This window comes from Pseudomyrmex gracilis, unplaced genomic scaffold (assembly GCF_002006095.1).
Source record: "Pseudomyrmex gracilis isolate BER0280 unplaced genomic scaffold, ASM200609v1 scaffold_600, whole genome shotgun sequence".
NCBI lineage: Eukaryota > Metazoa > Arthropoda > Insecta > Hymenoptera > Formicidae > Pseudomyrmex > Pseudomyrmex gracilis.
Window position 1 is genome coordinate 17,343 of NW_018021184.1, and position 21,800 is coordinate 39,142.

Genomic DNA, 21,800 nt, shown 5'->3' on the forward strand with positions numbered 1-21,800 from the left:
ACAGTTTTCAATAAGTTTCAAATTATTATTTAGCAACACCTTTTTTATCCTAAGTACTTTGAGATTGTACCTAATCTATCTGTATTCAATGGATCGTTTGAGTTTTAATGAATTAGCTGATATGCATCTTATGTATGGTCTTGCTCAAGGTAATGNTACCGAAGCANGAAGATTATATGCCCAGTCTTTTCNAAATCGATATGTACCGACAGATAAATCTTTCCAAAATGTAGACAGAACCTTGAGAGAATTCGGTACATTAAAAAAGAGAACAAGTGAGGGCAGACCTAGAGTAAATGTTGTAACGAAAGAAGAAGTACTTGAACAATTTGAGCGTGTCCTTTCTACTAGTGTTAGAACAGTTTCGGATGAAATCGGAGTACCAAAATCAACGATATGGGACATTTTATCAAGAAACTCAATGTATCCATATCACGTGCAACGAGTTCAAGGCCTTTCTGTTGCAGATTATGGTCCCCGTTTGCAAGTTTGTCAATGGGTTGTAAACAGAATAGATAAAAATCCGAATTTTTGTGAAAATATTCTATTTACTGATGAAGCAGGCTTTGACAGAAATGGAATTTTCAACTATCACAACCTTCATAAATGGGCTTTAGAAAATCCTAAAGTAATTGATCAAAAGAGGCATCAACAACAGTTTAGTTGCACGGTATGGGCGGGTATTATTGGTGACAAACTTATAGGGCCACATTTCTTTGAAGAGAGATTAAATGGTCAGAATTATGTACGATTTCTTAGAGAACAGATAGTCAACCTTATTCAAGACGTCCCTTTAATAATACGACAAAACNTGTGGTTCATGCATGACGGTGCACCTGCGCATTTTAGCCGTGTAGCCAGAGATTATTTGAATCAAAATTATGGTCAGAGATGGATAGGACGTGGAGGTCCGGTTGTCTGGCCCCCAAGATCAGCAGACATGAATCCACTTGATTTTTATCTATAAAGTCACGTAAAGTCAATTGTTTACAAAAATGCGCCCAATAATATTGCTGACTTAAGACAAAAAATAATTCGTGGATTCCGAGAAGCGAAGACGGATCGAAATGTTTGTCATAAAGTTCGAAATTCTTTTGATAAGAGAATAAGGGCCTGCATTCGTGCTGAAAGTGGTCATTTTGAACACCTTATTTAATTTGATTTAAATACATATTCATGTTTATCCTTGATTTAAAAAATAATGTATTTACAAATACCAAAAAATAAAAAAAAATAAAAAAATAATTAATAATTTAAAAAAACAATAAAATTTAAAAATTAAAAAAATTAGAAATTTAATAAAAAATTTAAAAAGGGCTGCCACGCGGAATATAAAATACATTTTTTTTAACATAAAAGTGGCTGAAACTCGGAAACGACTTATTTCCGGACTTATGTTTATATAGCTTTTTTTCCTTCTTTTGAGGTCCCAAATCACGTTCCGAAATATTTGTCGCAATTTTCCGGACACCCTGTATATTAAGGACCCCGTATAATTCCCTAACTAATTTTAAAATATTGCAAAAAAAAACTCCTCAGCCAAGAGTCGAACCTGGAATCTCCGGCTTTCCAGACCGGAAATTTTTTTGTTTTTTTTATAATAATAGACGACGATCGTTTTCACCACACTTCTTTCTCAAAATTATGTACCTTTATAAATTATGGTGAGTTTCTCACATGTTTTCTGGGCATTTACAACTGTTGATTGTACAGAATTTTTTAATTCTGTAAAAAGTTCTTTTTTATAAATTTTCCTATAATTTGTTATTAGTTAACCACTGAAGAAGATCCGAACTATGGGTTGAAACGGTTGGTTTACTAAGTAAAGTATACATACAAATACATCCAGTATATTGGCTCTTATTTGCCTTTCTTAATTTGATTCTTAAAACAGATCCTCGTTATAGCACGTACATCGCGAAATGTCGTCAAGTTCTGTACTTTTTTACTCTGTTATAAACTCTAAAACTTAAGCATTGTCAAATTAATTTTGTACTAAGTAGCTCATAGTAGTAACTGTGTAAACCAAAACCGTTGATTAACAAGAGTCTTGTCTATTTATCACCGGCCCTCAATTACCTCCAGCGATATAACCTGAGCAAATGCAGACGAGTAACAGCTAAAATCCGCGTTTTAACAAATGAGTTATATTGTTCCAAGTGCTCTCAATCTACTTTACTAATTTCGTCGGAATTTATAGAATAAAGACGAATCGGTTAAAGTAATGACGTGCAACTTGATGCGCGGATCATTTACAGTACCTTCAGATCACGTGCTATGTCAGGAATGCACTGATATAGTAAGAACGTTCAAACCAGTTGAAATCTTTCAGTATCATACAATTATAACTCTTTTGTATACCATAGCAGGCCGTATTCCGTGTGCAAGGTGTAATAAAAATATTGGTGTAGTAAAATTCGTTTTTAAATGTGGCTTTTGCGACGGTGAAAAGTTTTAAGTAATTCCCAAGAAACACTAAAGTTCTCCCTGACCGTGGAGCATCCCGAAACGGTCATCAGCTCCTGTTAATCCGAGGACGTAACAGGACGCAATGAGGACGAGACGCTTCTAACATTAAACAAGTTCATCTACTGCGGATCGCTCATCGACTGTTTGCAACACCAAACCAAACGGTAAAGAGCGCCACCGTAAACGTTTCCATCGAATTCAACAAAAAAAATGTACTCTCCAATACAACCGCGTACTGTCTGATCATACACCATCGTATTGTTGAAAACAATCCGCTGACTAGCGTCGTGCGACGAATCGTTTAGAGCAGTCATCAGTCTCGGTCAAACCAACGATGTCGCACGTTTTGTCAACGTCAACGACGATAATGTCCAGCTTGCTGCGTTCTTCGGTGAACATACCAATATTCGTGGATCTCCAACGTTTTGTGATTGGAGACAATATAACGACGCTGCCGGGACCGACCATCTGTCCCGGCCCAAAACGGCGCTTAGCTCCAAATAAAACTATTAAACTTGCAGCGTGTATTAGATACACGCTGCATGCGTGCCGTCCGCACCGCACGTCGCCCCGCGCCACGAAGCGTCATACGGCGAAAACAATTTCTTTGTTCCCTGCGTGTCGTTTTTCCCCGCTCCTTCCAATTTGGCGACAAACATCCGGAGATGTGCCAGTATAAAAGGCGGGCCAAAAAGCACGGAGATCAGATCCGCTTCGATTTCCAAGTTTTGCAGCATGTCTGAGCAGCACCAAGGGAAGCTCTTCCTCGGCCGGAAAAACCGACACGCAACTCAAGATTTGATCCGCTCTGCTCAGGGAGAAGAGTATTCTTTCTGCCGGAGAAACCGGCATCCGATCCGCTCCAGTCCGGGGAATATTAGTATTTTCCGCCGGATAAACCGGCATCTTATCCGCACCAGGGAATATTTTGATTCTCCGCCGGGAAAACCGGCACTCACTTCTGTCCGGGAAGTATTTCTATTCTCCGCTGGGGAAACCGACATCCGCTCCGCTCAGGGAGAATTTTACATTCTCTTTGCCGGGAAAACCGCCCTGCGAGGCCGAGAGCCTCCGTTACGGTAACCAATCCGACGACCGCCACCGGCACGCCGAGTCCGAGCGTCGCGGCGTTGACGCCGCTGAACCGCTGCCGCTAGCATCGCTCTAGCGAAGGCCCGTAACGGTACGCAGCGGGCCACCGACCGCATCGTACAGGTAAAACATACACCGGAACTCTTTTTAAATATTTTTCTGATTTTATTTGTTTTTAATACTGATTGTTTTACTTTCTTTTCTTCTTTTTTATATTGTTACGCGGGTGTCACCGCGTATGTGTCGCGGGAGCTGCGTGAACGGCGCGCGATCGGCGCGACTGTCGGTTACCGGGCGACGACGGTTTGTTAAATAGAAGAGAAGAGAAGAACAAAATCGCGACCGCGGAGCTGTCACGGCGCGTCTCGACGATTCGTGTAACGGGCAATTAACGCTGTATTTGTAACGAAATAAAGTGTGTTCATAAGAAAGTGCGCCTTTGTCATTGCCGCGTCCGCGCACGCGAGTATCGGCGTCCCTCGAGAACGGCTCCGCGCCCCGCGGGCGCAACAATATTATGTTTTTTTGTTGTTCTTGAATAAATTAACCGTTTTTGTTTTAATATAAATTCTGACTCACTCTGAGTTTTTTTTTAAAGAACCCTGATCCGGCGGGTTATTCCGCAATAAAATATTAAATTCTAAATAATAAAATAAACCAAAAACTTTAAAAAGTCGGACCGTTACATGGCGCCCGAACAGTTTTGATCTAGGGCAGGCCAGAGTGACTACGCAGATGTAACTCGCGACAGTATATCGAGTACAGTACTACTGTGATCAAAAAGTAAGGTGAAGTTGTTTATAAAATGTAAATTCTTTATTTATTCATCCAAATCAATTTCATCTCCTTCAAAATAATCCCTTCCCCCCCAGATACAATGCATTTATGCCAACGCTTTTTCCAGTCCTCGAAACAGTCGGAATAGTCTTTTTTCGGTATAGCCTTCAAGACCTTCTTCAATTCGGTTTTTATCTCCTCAATCGTGTCAAAACGGCGTCCCCGCATTGGCCTTTTGAGTTTGCTGAATAGCCAGAAGTCGCACGGAGCCAAATCAGGCGAATACGGTGGTTGCGGAACGATATGAGTCGACTTTTTGGCAAAAAAGTCGCGAAGAACCAATGCAGTGTGAGCCGCTGCATTATCGTGATGAAGGAACCAAGAGTTGTTCGCCCATAATTCCGGCCGTTGCAGACGAATAGCTTCACGCAAACGACGCATAATGTTTAAATAATATTCTTTGTTGACAGTTTAGCCCGGCGGAAAGAATTCATAGTGCACCACACCACGATAATCAAAGAAAACTGTCAACATAACCTTGATTTTCGATCGACTTTGCCGTGGTCTTTTCGGTCTTGCTTCATCTTTTGCACAATATTTACTGGATTGGTCGATGGTTTCAGGGTCGTATGCGTAAATCCAAGTCTCGTCTCCAGTAATGATGCATTTCAAGTGGTCCTGATATTCAGACAGCAAAGTTTCACAAACATCAACGCGACACTTTTTTTCCAAAAAATTGAGCGATTTTGGCACCAATCGAGATTTGACGCGTTTCAGACACAAAACATCCTTCAAAATGGTTTGGGCTGAGCCAAATGATATTCCAACACTATCAGCGAGGTCTCTGATTGTCAATCGACGATTTGCAAGCACCAAATTTTTGATTTTTTGGACGTGGCCCTTGTCGGTAGACGTTGATGGTCGTCCAGAGCGTGGTTCGTCTTCAACGCGTTCTCGGCCCGCTTTGAACTCGTTGTACCACTTATAAACGTTTTTTTGTGCCATAGTTTGATCACCAAAGGCCTTCTGCAACATTTTCAACGTGTCCGCACAAGAATATTCGTTCCGCAAACAAAATTTGATGCAAGTTCCTTGCTCAACAAAATCACCCATTGTAAAAATCAAAAAATTCACTTTTGATTGTTTACAAAAACACGTGTAACTCGGAGATAATTAAACTTTTTGAAAAACAGACGCTTAGCAAATATTATAGACAGTCCTACCAACCTAGGAAAAAAAAATTACCTGCCTTTCTAATGCCCGGGAGTTTTAAATGACAATTTCACCTTACTTTTTGATCACAGTAGTATATCGAAACCTATAAGTTTTTTTAGATTTGGGATTTAGTTTTATGTCACTGTCTGTTGTTTTTTAAAATATTTGTTTTTTTTTAAAAGATTTGTCAGTCTTTTGTTTTTTTTTTTAAAAAGATTTGTTTGTAGCCATGGCAGCATGCATCCAGAAGCTTTCAAAAGAGCAATTAATTAGCAAATTAAGATACCTCAAAATTAACTCGACGGGAACGATAGAGGACCTGCGCCAAAGATTGAGGGCGTACGTCAGGGAAAATCCGGCATACACAGGAGCGCAGGGATGCGCAGACGAAATCCTTTGTCCGCCTGTCACCGTTCCACCCGCTATCGACGCAGGGAAAGCATTGAGCCAACTGCACAAAAGGGGAGTGTATTTTGACGGGAAAGACGCTCAATTTTCTCGAACACGTCGAGGAATTAGCCGAAGCGGCCGGTTTCCCGGATGAAATCCTGTTGAAATTTTTGCCGGTTTTGCTACGTGGAGACGCACTGGTATGGCATCGAAATAGCAAGATGTTTTTCAATACATGGCAGCAATTTCTGCAGTTCTTTTGGCAATATCTGTCGCCTACATTTCGGGAACAACTCGCTACAGAGGTGCACAACAGAAAACAACGTCAAAATGAGCCATTTAAGACGTACTCGACAGAGCTGCTCACAAAGATGCGGCGAGCAGGAGAATTTTCTGCGGAGCGACAAGTCCAAAGAATTTATGCAAACATGGCACTAGATTTTAAATTTTATAAACTAATAAATGAATGATTGGTTGTTAAGAGCCGTTCGCTGGATGTTATGCGGGAAATATGTCTATATATATATGCGTGTGTACACATATATAATCAAATTCACGTTTTTAACGTGAGGTTTTTGAATTGAAATTTTAATTTATAAAATAATACAGGATGCTATACTTGCATCTCATGTATGAAGGACCTCATATACCCCACGAACTAATTTTAAAATATTGCGAAAAAAACTTCTCAGCCAGAAGTCGAACCTGGAATCTCCGGCTTTCCGGGCCGTCGCCTTTCCTGTTAGGCCACCGAGGCACTTGGAGTTTGTCTCGCAATATTTCGTATATCTATATGATCAATATGATCAGATCTGTTTAATATCGCTTCTTCCTCCAGCGTAAATTCTAACAATTAATGATAAATTGAGATTACTCTCAGGCTCTATAAGTCTTATCAAACTAATAATATCAGAATACAAGGACGTTAAGAGCCGTTCACAGGATGTTGTGCGTAAATGTGCTATATATATATATGCGTGTATGCACATATAAACGAATTCACGTTTTCACGTGTTTTGTGCATACACGCACACATATATATAGCACATTCACGCACAACATCCTGCGAACGGTTCTTAACGTCCTTATATTCAGATATTATTAATTTAATAAGACTTATAGAGCCTGAGAGTAATCTCAATTTATCATTAATTGTTAGAATTTACGCTGGAGAAAGAAGCGGTATTAAACAGATCTGATCATAATGATAGATATACAAAATGTTGCGAGACAAACTCCAAGTGCCTCGGTGGCCTAACAGGGAAGGCGACGGCCCGGAAAGCCGGAGATTCCAGGTTTGACTTCTGGCTGAGTTTTTTTTTGCCATAGTTTAAAATTAGTTCGGGAGGTATATGGGGTCTTTCATACATGAGATGCAAGTATAGCATCCTGTATGCTTTTATGAATTAAAATTTCAATTCAAAAAACACGTGAAAACGTGAATTCGTTTATATGTGCATACACGCACATATATATATAGCACATTCACGCATAACATCCTGTGAACGGCTCTTAACGTCCTTGTATTCAGATATTATTATTTTAATAAGACTTATAGAGCCTGAGAGTAATCTCAATTTATCATTAATTGTTAATATATATTTTTTTTTTCAACACAGAAATTAAAGGATTACTATGAAATTCAGTAGTTGATATGTAAATGTAAGTTTCAGTTTTTTTATTGTTAACAAGATATGTATGTTAACAATGTATCCATATGGTAACAGTATGTATGTTACCAATGTTTTCTTTAATTATTATAATTTGTTCTATGATAAATGGTGTGTATCTTAAAAAAATTTTCTAACATGTTTTTATTTTTTATTAATTGATTGATTTGTTTATTTATTTGCAGTAATTTGTTTTTTCATAACAATGCTACAATTTGCCACCTTATTGAGTACAATGGTGCGAAATTTTGACAAATTATGTGACATATTTTTTAAATTAATTTTAATTTTGGTTTGTGTGCGTTTTAATTAATAATTTTATTTATTTTTTTTTCTTTTCTTCTTTCAAAATAACATTTTCGAAGAACACTATGTAATAGTATATTTAGTAGTACTTTTTGTAGAGGAAATTGTTTTTGTGTTATGAAGATGATTTCATTTAGAATTTCAGTTAGGAATTAAACGTAAATTTTAAGAAATAAAAAAATATATTTATACATCAACAACTGTGTCGGAGGTTCATATTGGCTCTTTTCAACTGTTTTGAAATATGTTCAAAAATATCGAAGTTAATACTACTTTTTCATGTTATTATAATTAGTAAAGTTTTTATTTGTTTTTTAGACGCAAAATAAAGAAGGCCAAAAAAGATAAAAAAATCGTTGAAAAATACTGATTGTCATACAGTTAGTATTACCAATTTCCTGGAAGAAATTCCAGGTATACATGTAAAACCTCCTGAGAATTTTGTGTCTCAAGAAGAAACTATAGAGAAAACCACGGATATTATTCTAAGAAAGTATGTAGCAAATCTTGAGAACAGTAATAATAATTCTCAAAATGGTAGTTTAGAACAATTTGTCGAGGAAACGACAAGGTTGCATGTACAAAATCCTGAGATCTCGATTGATTCTCAGAATGAAAGTAAGTACATTATCTTGGAAGAAATTCTAGATATATATGCATGTAGACATTCCTGAAAATTTTGATTTTCAGGAAAAAATTATAGGTAAAACCACGGAAAAAATTTTAAGTAAGCATGTATCAAATCTTGAGAACAGTAGTGGTAATTCTCAAGATGTTAATTTAGAACACTTTGTCGAGGAAACGACAAGGTTGCATGTACAAAATCCTGAGATCTCGATTGATTCTCAGAATGAAAGTAAATACATTACCCTAGAAAAAATTCCAGATATGCTTGTAGAAACTTCTGAGAATTTTGATTCTCAGAATAAAAGTATAAATGTCATTACAAAACTTGTATGTGAGGACGTTGAAAATCTTGAGAACAGTAGTGATTCTCAAAATCTAAGCATTGAATACGTTGTCGAGGAAACGACAAGTTTGCAAGTACAAAATCCTGAGATCTCAATAGATTCTCAGAAAGCACATATGAACATTACCCTGAAAGAAATTCCAGATGAACATTACAATGGCAAAGATTGCGAGTATGATTTGCCACCTTTGATTGTTGAAAGAGTACCAAAAAATCAAGATGTAAATGCAAATAATATCCAAGAAAATTACTCTGAAGACCGTCTCATTGTCGATATTGCATTCTTTTGGAAAGAAATCCAAAATTTTTACAAAAACCATCAAAGAGGAGTAAGATGCAAATTTAAAAATATTAAGCTTAGTAGCTCTAACCGCTATGAGTTCCGAACGCTGTTTACATTTAAATGCGAGAATTGTTTAACTGAAAGAACAATATCGTCGGAACCCGGAAGTAAAATGGACATTAATAAAGCTGCTACAGCTGGAACTATTACAGCTGGAATAGGTTTTGCCTAACTAGAAGAACTGCAGCTATGAATATTTATAGTATGTCAGAAAGAACGTATATCAAATATCGTGAGAGTTTAGTCGGTGAGTTTCAAAAAGCAAACGTTGCAAATATGAAAATGTCTGGCGAAATTGAAAAGCGATTTGCTTTTCAAAGAAACGAAATCACCGATTCCGGTATTCTGTATATAACAGTTGTAGCGGACGCGAGTTGGATGAAGAGATCGTATGGCACTAACTACGATTCATTTTCTAGTGTTGGTGCCATTATTGGTTATTGAACACAAAAAGTCCTTTTTCTCGGCATCCGCAACAAATTTTGCTCTGTTTGTTATATGGCGGAGCAACGAGATCGCGAGCCAAAAAATCATCAATGCTTTAAAAATTTTGACCGCAATGCGAGCTCCTCAAGCATGGAGAGCGATGCTATTGTAGAAGGTTTCAGCAATAATATTGAAATGCATGGATTGATTTATAGGACAGTTATTGCTGATGGTGACAGCTGTGTATATAAGTCCATATTAGATAATAAACCATATCAGCACTATAATGTAATAGTTAAAAAAATAGAATGCACAAATCATTTGTTGCGTAATCTCTGCAAGAAATTACGACACGTAGCAGAGACAAGTAAGGCGGGAATGCTTCGAAACCATGAGTTTATAAAACACAGAAATGTAGTGAAAAGTAATATATTAAAACTACGCAAAGAAGTGCTCCATTTATGTGTAGCACGAAGAGAAGGACAACAACCAATGCATGAGAAAGAAAAGGAATTACAAAAAGATTTATTAAACATTCTTAGCCACATTTTCGGTGACCATAAGCAATGCACCGAACGAGGACGTTCATGTGTACATAATGAAAATGAAAACAATTACGTACTACGTCTACAAAGTTACGGTCTTTATAAAGACGTTAAAAATATTATCAAGTCCTTGAGCTGTTTTTCCGATAGTTTGTTGATTGGTGCAACAAACAACCCTGTAGAATTGTATAATTCAATAATCTGCAAATTAATCGGTGGAAAACGCATAAATTTCGGTGCACGAAGTTCTTATAAAGCGAGAGTTGAGGCAGCTGCTCTACAGTACAACACACAACAAGTTCTAACAGAACTACATGAAAGCATGTGTGATAATGTTCCTTCCGTTATTCAGAATCTGGAACAGCGTCGACAAATAAAAGTTGCTAGAACCAGAGATTCACGACCAATGAGTGGAAGACCAAAGATATTCACACGCGAACGAGATATAGGAACTGATCGTTATTACGATCCACACTCGCAAAGACCAGATGTTCCACCAGAGAAATTTGAACAATTGAAACAACATCATATGCAAAAATTGTTTGAAAATGGGAAAAATTGGAAGCAAATTGAACGCGAAACAAGAGATCAAAGTGATAGTAAATTATGGCACGCTTTGAGACTAGAAATGCTAACAGCATCAAATTTNGGAATGGTTTGCCGCATGAAAAAAGATACATCTAGTACGGCAAATGTAAAAAATATTTTGTATTCTCTCTATGAGTCCACTGAAGCTATGATGTATATCGTCAAATGGAAGAGCTGGCAAAAAAAGATTTGGCTGGAAAATTACATAAAGAAATTAAAAAATGTGGATTGTTTGTTTACGGCAAATATCCATACTTGGGTGCTACTCCTGACGGACTTATTGACAAAGACGGTCTAGTAGAGATTAAATGTCCTCTCTCAGCTGAACATTTGACAGTAGAAGAAGCTATACAAACACTGCCTCAACTAAAAAGCATTTATGATAAAAACGATTCTAGCAAAATGAATGAGAAACACCGATTTTTTAATCAAGTGCAAGGTCAATTAAATATAACGCAGCGAACTTATTGCATTTTTGCTGTTTGAACGCCTAAAAGTATAAAAGAAGTGAGTTTTGAGAGAAATATTGACTTTTGGGAAAATCAAATGTTACCCAAATTAAAACAGTTTTATTTAGAATGCCTACTTCCAAAAATGTCGGCATACAAGACACATGCCTATTAGAGATCCACAATATATAATAGAAGCAAAAGAAAAAACGTCTGTAAAACCTGTCGGTCGCACTAATAAAAAAAAAAGACAAAAAGAGAATTATAATGCAAAAAGTTAAAACATTGACATGTAACGATTCTCCAACAGAACCGATAAGTTCTGCAACTGTAGTAGAGCAAAATAAGGACTGTATAATGATCAGTTTCTCTAATGAAGATAATTTAACAGAATTGGATGTAGCAAGCAGTAGACAATATGTAGATACAAAAATAATGTCTCCAACCAAACCGACAAGTTCTACAGCTGCAGTAGAACTAGATGAGGACTGTATAATAATTAGTTTCTCTAAACAAAGGAAATGTAACAGAAGTAGATGTGACTAGACAATATGTAAATACAGAATTAATTTCTCCAACCAAACCGACAAGTTCAGATGTAGTAGAGCAAGATGAGAACTATAAAAAAATCAGTTCCTCTAATAAAGAAACTTTAACAAAAGCCGATGTGGCTAGCATTAGATACTATTTAGATACAAAAATAATTTTAACGAATGAATAGTGAAGGCTCGTGAAAAAAACTAAGAAAACTAAGAATGAAAGAGCCAATACGAGCCGTTCCCAGGATGTTGTGCAAGAATAAGCGTGCATGTATATAAATGTATACACATGTATACATTTGAATTCACATGTAAATTATTTTTACATGTGGGTTTTTTGAATTAAAATTTCAATTCTTAAAATCATATAAGATGCTAGATTTGCATCTCATATATGAAAGATACCAGATACCCCCCTAACTAACATGATTTATGTACGAATATTGCGAGACAAACTCCAAATGCCTTGGTGGCCTAACAGGGAAGGCGATGGCACGGAAAGCCGGAGATTTCAGGTTCGACTCCTGGCCGAGGAGTTTTTTTCGCAATATTTTCAAATTAGTTAGGGGAGTATCTAGGATCTTTCATACATGAGATGCAAATTTAGCATCCTATATGATTTTGAAAATTGAAATTTCAATTCAAAAGACCCACATGTAAAAATAATTTACATGTAAATTCATACATGTGTATACATATATATACATGCACGCTTATTCCTGCACAACATCTTGGGAATGGCTTATATTGGCTCTTTCATTCTTAGTTTTAAGAATAATTCCTTTGTCTTATATAAAAAATAACGTATTGCCGGTAAAAAGCACTCTCACTAACGAATCGTTGGATGCATTTTTGCGCATTGTGAGAAAAAAATCTCGCTTTGAGACACAAAGTGTACAATATGTAGGGTCATCGAAAAGTATCGGACCTCTTTACTATCTTCAGTTAGAGTGCATTTTGGAGAAAATGTCTAATACCAAAGTTGTATGGTTTCAAGCGAGGAGTAAAATGATGATCTTGACTTTGATCTTGACCATGTTCTTTAAGGTTATTTCAAGGTCAACCTTATTTTTTTAAATAGAACTCCCTACATTTGATTGCATATTTTTATAGCGTATTTTGAGAGCTTCCCACAACACTATAATAAAACATGTTTTTATTTAGTACTTTGTGAGTTATAAAGGTTTGAAGTTAACAATTTTTTGACACAAAATGTAAAATATCGTGTAAAATATTATTTAGTTTTCAGTAATCATAACCATAATACTTTTGTGCTCGGAATAATGAGACCAATTAATTGGTTTAAAGAAAATACAATAATCAAAAAGTGTCAGATCTCCCTGATATTTTCAGTAAAAATGCATTTTAGAAAAATGTCTAATAGCAAAGTTGTACGGCTTCAAGCGGTTATGCTAGTAAGCTACGGCGGAAAACTGCCCGAAGGTGATCGCGAGAAGTTGCTCGAATGCGTGATGTCCGAAGGCGTTAGCGAGAATCTGCCCGAAAGCGTTGGCGGGGCCGATCTATATTCTCTCACTCTCGCAGGCACCAATGTACGAGCTCTTGAGCAATCAATACGGATCACTGATGTTAATTTTTGATGCAGTGCTGTCTTCTTCTTAGCGAGCAGCAGTTACCTCGTGGACGAAAACAAACAGCCCCAAATATTTTTTCTGTAACAAAAGAAGCCATTGCTCTTCAATTGATTATTTCAAACATCTTCATTTTGTTTCCAATAGCCCAGAAATTTTTCGTAAATGTTATTGGTAATTATGCAGTTTAGCTCCTTTTCTCAATTTTGGCTATTTTAACTCGGTTTTTTTGAACAGTTGTTTTGGTCACTGTACTAAGAAATCAGTCGGGGGAGCTCGAAAAAAGTATGTACTTTCCCTTGTTTGTTTGAAAAAAATGTGAAACTCGGAAAATCTTAATTATATGTAACAAGTCTTCTGATCTCGATAATTTTTTAATATGTTGTAGAAGACAAGATTTTGAAAAACTTTTTTCTTTACATATAACCACTGTTTGGGCTTAGTTTCCGAGAAATACGCCGAAAACTTTTGCCGNAAATTTCCAAACCATGTTGACAGAATTCATGCCATTTTTGTAGCCATACACCATATGAAACCTCAAGATATTACGAATCCACAGCAGAGTAAAAGCATCCTAGCAATTCACTGTTTCTTAAAACACAATTGGCTCTTTTTGGAGCCACCAATTATTTAAATGGAACTTTCGTTCGTACTACTTACCGACAATTGATTTGGGTTTTTTTAAATTTTTTTTTACTTTGTATTGTAAGCGTGTAGGCAGAGGGGGGCTGCGACCTTCCGCAGGTGGAGGGACTTTGCCCTTTCCTCCTGTTCCCTCCTCTCCCTTGCGGGAAGGCGCAGCCCCTCCTGCCTACACGCTTACAACTCAAAAAAAATGTACAGATTGACAAAGAAAAAAACCGCATGATTCACATTCTTTTATAAAAAAAGGGGAAGTACATAATTTTTTTGAGCTTTCCCGACTAATTCTTTATTACACTGACCAAAGAAAGCGTTTAAAGAAAAACCGAGTTAAAATAGTCAAAATTAAGAAAAGGCGCTAAACTGCATAATTACCGATGAATCTTTAGTTCATTCTATGGGCCCAGCGTGCCCTACATATTTGTACATATAGTTAGGTTAGGTTAGGTTAGATTAAGACTTTGTTTGCAATGATAGGATGAGCTAAAGTTGCAGATAGAGCAAAGTGGGGAACCTTCTCCATCATCGTATGCAACCTATTGAAAGAGAAGGTGTTGTCCAGTGGTCAGACAACGCCTTCAAAGGTTAATACGTTGAGTAGGACTGTAAAGTCCATTACAAGAGAAGGGTTTGTGACGTTATAGTCGTAAGATTTTCCAGGCTCTTCTTTACTATGTGTAGGATAACCACCAAAAGAATTTAGTGGGTACACTCCTATTTTGGAGTAAGTCCCACATAACCCTGACTCTCCTCAAGAGTCAAGGTATCCATAAAGGATTTTCCCTTGTAAAAAAAGGCCCCCGAGGTGCTGACTCGGAGAATACCTTGCTCCGATTTCCGAGGTGTTGCTTAGGAATCACCGATCCTTCCTCCCAAGGTGTTGACTCGAGAGGACACCCAAGCCTCAGACCGCTTGCTCGAAGAGCTGACTCGAGCCCGCCGACAATTCCCCCGAGGTGTTGACTCGGGTAGACCGATCCTTCCTCCCGAGGTATCGACTCGAAAGGATTCCTGTCTGAATTCCTCCCCAGGAATTAATTCGTGGTAACCGATTTTACCTCTCCGAGGTGTTGACTCGGAAAGATCCCGTACCGACCGTGTCTCTCGCCAGTACGCATACCTGCGATTCCGTAGCCGTTAGCGAACCCTGTTGTTGTACATATTCGAGTCTCTCCTTGACTATTACGTAAGATACCGACCCGACTGGTTACCGCACTGGCCAAATCCGACCCGCGACAACTTGCGCGCGCCAATCACAAGCCGCGAACCGCCAGTTTGCAAGGGTATAATACCCCACCGTCATCAGACATTATACAGTCGGCGTCAATGAATCGTTTCGTAGCCCCGGGAGCTAGAGGTAAGAGAGACGGTATTCCCTAGGAATAAGTACTGCCAACGGGCGCCGCACTAACTAACTGTAGCAGATCTCGATTAATTGACCAATTACAGTATTTACTGCTAGGGAATACCGTCCCTCTTATCCCTAGCTTCCCGCGTCTACAAAACGATTTATTGACGCCGACTGTACATACTCATTATTATTTAGAATATAGAATCACTACGTTTCAGCATTAACCGAGCGTGTCGCAATCTCTTCCTTCCCCTCACCCGAATCCTGGTCTGACCAAGCTGTCTGGCAGGCTGAAGGCCGGGCAAGCCGCGCGTTACACGGCGGCTCCGTTACAGTGTGAAGAGAAACATCCTTGCGAGAACGATCACCTTCGACGACTAAGTGCAATGTCTGCGGAACGCAATCGATCTAACGCGACAGCAGTCATACATACGATTTCGGCTGCACGAGGTGTTCACTGTTTTGGGGCGGAAGCTCGCTGCAAGTCCGCACGACGACAAACGGTCGTTTATGGATCAACCGACACTTTATCGTGGGGTCATTAGAATATCTCTAAGTAAGGTTATATTAGGTTATGTTGAGGATATAATAATACAGAATAAAGTAATTATATGTAAGTGTTTTTTTATTGTATATAACAAAGAATATATGTAAAAATAAAGTGATTATATATGTAACAGATATTGTAAATATAAGAATCAAAAACAGAGGGATTACACATAGCATACTAATATTAGACAACATTGTTTTTATGTATCCAGGAATTGTGCGAACTGTCCAATCCCAATCACTCGTTGTCTCGGCAACGTACAACCTTTTCTACGAGATACACGTTCGGATGTTTGACTGCGTGTAACTCGTGTTTGTAGAATCCACCGGCTATAGGTCCACCGCGATAATTCTCGAGCAGATAAGTTGCTGGTAAAGTTTGTTGCACTTTTTTAACGCGGAACATTTCGGTGGTCCAGTTTGGAGTATAAAGACGGTTCCTTTGCAAAGACGGTTTTGTACTTGTTCACGCGTACAGGATCGCCGACTTTGAATCACGGTGGTCCGGCGATCTTGACGTTGCTGTACACCGTGCGCAGGATTTGCTTGCTCGAAGCCGGCGTTACGTCGATCGGTCGCGCGCCGATGATGCGATGCTTGCGCGGGTTGTATTCCGTTACAAGTCGCTGCAGGTCGTCCAGCGATACGATCCATTTAGCGTAAACATCTTCCACATATTATTATTGAGCGTGCGATTGAAGCGTTCAACCACCGACGCTTTCATACCAAAGTATGCGGAGTAGTGATTGATGCCATGACAATACATCAGATTTTCTACATCCGCGTTATAGAACTCTTTGCCGCGATCGGTTTGCAGATTCGTCGGACAACGACCGTCGGCGCGAAAGATCTTCGGGAACGCCCCAGCGATCTTTTTGCCGCTTTTGCTCTTAAGCGGCAATGCCCCCGCGTACTTGCTCAACACATCGATGACTGTGAGAATGTAGTTGTGCCCTTTGTTCTGACGAACGTAAGGGCGCATCTCGACCACGTCGGCCTGCCAGATCGTCGTAACCGCGCACAACGACTCGTCTGCGCAAAAGTTGCGTCCCGCAGACGCGTGCAGCTCCACTGCGGGCTCTCTCTTCTCGACGCTCATGTCACTTGCGGCTCCTTGTCTTGTTTCGCTGATTTTCGCACAGTCTTGCGCAAGTTACTCATGTCAGTGTTGAGCTCGTCGTTAAAGTTCCACATATTGTGAAGCGATTTGATAAGTATTATGTCTTGCAAACGAGCGATCTGCATATGAATAAAGATCTTGAACGTGAGTCGGAACAGCGCTATGCATTAACTCGCTCACATTCGTTTATAGAGACTCAATTACTTTTTTCAGTTCCGTGCGCGAATCCCTTAGCTGCACTAATCGATCGTACGCGTTTCTTCGAAAAGTCTCAATCGCTTCTGCCACTTCTTTCTGAAATTGAATCAGGTCTTTTCCCATGTTTTCGATCTTGCGCGTATCCGCATCTCGCGGTTTCGTCTCCAGCTGTAACAATTGGTCGTACGCGTTTGTTTGCAGATGCTCAACGGCCTCGCTTAATTCTTTGGTTAACTGCTCCTCGTATTTTTTAAGATCGTTGTAACGGAGCCGCCGTGGAACGCGCGGCTTGCCTTCCGCCTGCCGGACAGCTCGGTCAGACCAGGATTCGAGAGAGGGGAAGGGAAAGATTGGGACACGTTTGGTTTATGTTGTAATGAACTGAGCTTCTATTTTTGAGTAATTTTTATGGTTTTACAGAGGGCAGGTGATTATACGCGGTCGTAGGATTACTTCCGTCGTGTGGAATTACACGGGGCTTTTGCCCTTACAAGGTGACGGTTTTACGGCCGCTGATTGATTCACGCTTGAATCGGTAACTTATCTATTAAGGGAGAGGAGACGCAAATATGTACATTGATGGAGCTCTTACTAACTACGAGGTAGTGGATGGACGCAGAGTCGTCAGGTCGGCCTCGCGGTTCCGGTGAGGGATGTTCCCAGAAGCCGTGAGAACGGCTGTGTTGGTAGTCGTAAGAACGGCTATTGGTGGGCCGATGAGAGCGGCTATCGATGTGGCAGTGACAACAGCCGTTCTACTCCTTGGGGCTCGTAAGGCCGTCGGAGAAGTTGCGCGTGAGCGCTTCGCTGCCGAGCCGGTGTCCGGCGTCGGTTTTCCCCCAGGTCGAGACCTCAAGGGAGAGGGACGGTCGGTGTGCTTAGGTCCACGCCTTGAGCATGGTGGATTTAGAATCCTCCCGAGTCAACACCTCAAAGAGGAAGGACGGGTTCCCTCGAGTCAACTCCTCGAGGAAGAAACGGTCAGGACTCCTTCCGAGTCAACACCTCGGAAAGGAGGATCGGTCTTACCCGAGTCAACACCTCGAAAGGGGATCGTCGGCGTGCCCGAGTCAACTCCTCAGAGCACGAGACTAGGAGCTTGGGTGTCCTCCCGAGTCAACACCTCGGTGATCGGACAGAGTCCCTAGTAGGGCGGGTTGTCGGTCCCGAGTCAGCACCTTGGTGGCCTAGGAATGCTTCCAAGTCAGCACCTCGGCAGCAAGAGAGATAAGAAAGGAATGGTCGTCGGACCGGTTTTCGACCGCCTTTTATACCCGGCGGGCGCCTAAGCCTTATCCGGGGGACGGTGTGTAGTGTGCGCTGCGCCGGCGCGGTCCGGTGCAACGGCGCTCGTTGCCGCGGTGTGTTCGGTTTTGACAGACGGTCAGTTATGTTCGTGTACTACGGCACGAGTGTAATCGGTACTGTACTTGGCGCGGTCAGAAATAACTATACAATGATATGATAATATAGATATATATTATAAAAATATTAATAATGATAATAATAATAATAATGAGGATAATAATAATTGTAGTGACGGGTTTGCCTCGTCACATCGTCAACTCACGTTGATCGACGAAATGTCTCGCGTTCTTCTCCAAGCTCGACAATCGCTTTTCCGTCGCCTCATCGCGTGACAACGTAGTCGCAAAGCTATCTTGCAGATTATCCAAAGCTTCCTTAATTTTTGCTATGGAGTTTGTCGTAGTGGTTGAGAGCGCGTCCATGTTTGCGTCCAGGATAACTGCGGCGTCAAATGTTCGCGAGAGAACGTTGTCTACGTAGATCTTCGTCGCGGAGTCGGAATTGTTTCGCGGATTCATCAAACAAGTTATCGCGCGCTCCTTTGCATCGTATTCAGTCGATGATGACGCGGATAAACAGAGAGCGTTGTTGCGCACGTAATTACGCAAATTAATTATTTGAAACCGTTCTTCACCGTTGTAAACGTAACCGCGACGTTGCAACGGCAAACCGAACTTGTTGACGCTCATCGTGCGCAAACGGAACTGTTGACGTTCGCTGCGCAATGCTTCAATTTATAATCACTCTCGCCTCGCGAAGTTTCTCAATAATAAATAAAAACTTGTTGTCATGTGAGTCGTTTTCCGCGCGACGAGACGCATCCAACAATCTAAGACGATCCACGAGTTCGTTAGGATTGTCCCAGTGTACGTAATCTATCGCGTTGTTGGTCACTTTCATTGCGATCGGACGCGATCTTTCACCCGTCGTTTCACGAACGTTGAACAACAACGGTGTGATAATATTTTTGTACTTGTAGCCTCTGTTGCTCTTTACAGGCGCTGTAGGACGATGATCCCGTCTGTGAGCGTTGTTAGCAACAAATTGCGATATACGTGTTTGTCGCTTTCTGTATACGCGGCGCTGTAGGACTGCTTCATAAATATCAATTCATACAGACCAGAGGTGTGTCTGCGTATCGAACTTTGTCCACGATGATAAAGTCGTCGAAACACACATCGAAGCGCTTGCTGCCGAGCATCGTACCCTTATCGCCAAAGTATACTCCAAAAATTGACGTCACGTACACGGACGGCGGTTTCGCTTGTGTGTGTGTTCTCAGTGGCTCCCACCACCTTGGTGCTCTTGGTGCTAGCCTGCCAGATCTTTTATCACTGACTGCAACGGCAAAATCGCGCATTGGAAGGTCGCGGATTGTATCTCGCACCGTACAAGCGTAACGCATTCCGAGAAGGAGGTTTTCGCGGTAAAAAAAATCTCGCGAACGAAAGCGATAGATGTCGTTTTACCATTCGGTGTTACCACAAACGTGCAACTTGACACGCGTGCCAGACTATTTCGCATACCGTACTTCGGGGGTGTATTTATGCGCAACGCCTTATCCGCGCGCGTACGTGCAAACGAAGGCGATATCGTAAATCTTGACGACGCTAAATCGGACCGAGCACACATTGGGTCGCCTACACCAAGAGAGGACGCAACGCGGTGTACTTTGACGGATTCGGCAACTTGCGTTTCCCGCGAGAACTCGAGCGTTATCTAGGAAGCGACGTGGCGATCGCGTACAATCGTCATCCGTATCAAACGTACGATCAAAGCGTTTGTGTTCAGTTGTGTCTGCGATTTCTGAGGAACTTAGGCTGCGTTCCGAGTTACGCATAAAGAGCATAGACTGCATAAAAAGTCGTTCCGATTTAAACAATGCGAACATTGAAAGCGCTTTAATAGAGCTGAGAATTCCCTAGATTGTATTAACCGTACTAACTTCTTAGCACTCCTCCCAGCATTGACTGCTTCTACTCTGACTTGAGGCAGTTGATGCGTTTGATGCATTTATGCAGTCTATGCGCGCTTTGATGAAATTGGACCGACTAAAACCGTGTTTATGAGAGCAATACTTTTTAACTTATGCCGGAACCGGAGAAGTTTAACTATAAAATTTCAATGCTTTTGTTTATACAAAATTGCCAAATGAACCATTTGTTATCCTACGAGATTAAAAATGAAATAAATTTTAAGAACATCCCATATTTATAAGTGAAATAAATGTGGCAAAATCAGATAGAAAATACACTCAATTGCAAAAAAATAGACCACCTAACTTTAGCACTTTTTAACATTTTTTAATAGCAGCTAACTCCGCAACAAAACTTTGTTATCTTTTATCGAGATAAGCAAAAGCTCAATAACAAGCTTAACCATTCTTCTTATCAACCAAAAAATTAAATTTCCAAACAATGTTTTACAAAATAGCGGCTATTAAAGATAAATTGTGATAAACGAGAAGAAAATTTTTGTCTTTAAACTGTTGCATTGGTCAAAGGAATTGATTGCCTGGTACAAAAGTTGTGAAACTCATTTTTTTATTAATAAATCCGTAAATAAAACATTTTCGACGATTTGTTTAAACAAAATAATACTGTTTAAAAAAAATAAGCAACTTTTTTTTGTAAAATTTGTAATTCAGAAGAAATTATCGTGGAAAATTTTTTCAACACCAAACTTAAAGTGTAAACTTTAATCTTTAACACTTGTTAGTTTATTACGATAAAATAATGTACAAAAAAGGTGCGTTTTTTTAATGAAAAAAAATTTATAATTAACATTGTTTATCACGCATGCGTAGTATGTGTATACGTATTGCGCGTGTGTCTGTATATGTTTAATAATGTATATTGCCTCCTGTAACATTTACCAATTTGTTTGTTTGTTTAGAAATATTGTTAATCAAATTTGTTCTTTCTTCTTGTCTAGTTCTCTTTAAAGCCTGTTTTACATTGATCGCAAGCGCAAACGCAAGGAACAGATCTGGTAGAATTGACTAATTGTATTAATCTAATCAGCTAATTGACCAGCGTAATTGGTCAATTCTACGAGATCTATACCTTGCGTTTGCGCTTGCTATCAATGTAGAATGGCCTTAAAACGTATGTATAACTTTGTCAAAAAAATCGTAAAAAATGTTGTAAATACAACTTTGTTCGGAAATACATGATCTTTAACACTCATACAATTTTGTACCAGGCAATCAATTCTTCTGATTAATGCAACAGTTTGAAGACAAAAGTTTTTTTCCCGTTT

At 39.7% G+C, this 21,800-nt stretch overlaps 1 protein-coding gene across 1 annotated transcript; it reads right to left on the reverse strand.

Annotated features, from left to right (window-relative positions):
* Positions 1–4,809: 4,809 nt before the first annotated feature.
* LOC109861143 (putative uncharacterized protein FLJ37770) lies at positions 4,810–5,451 on the reverse strand. Its single transcript, XM_020440657.1, has one exon. It carries the CDS (start codon positions 5,449–5,451, stop codon positions 4,810–4,812), a length of 642 nt encoding a protein of 213 aa, XP_020296246.1.
* Positions 5,452–21,800: the final 16,349 nt, after the last annotated feature.

Coding starts and splice junctions, on each gene's coding strand:
- LOC109861143 (XM_020440657.1), bottom strand. CDS start 5,451: ATGGGTGATTTTGTTGAGCAAGGAACTTGCATCAAATTTTGTTTGCGG.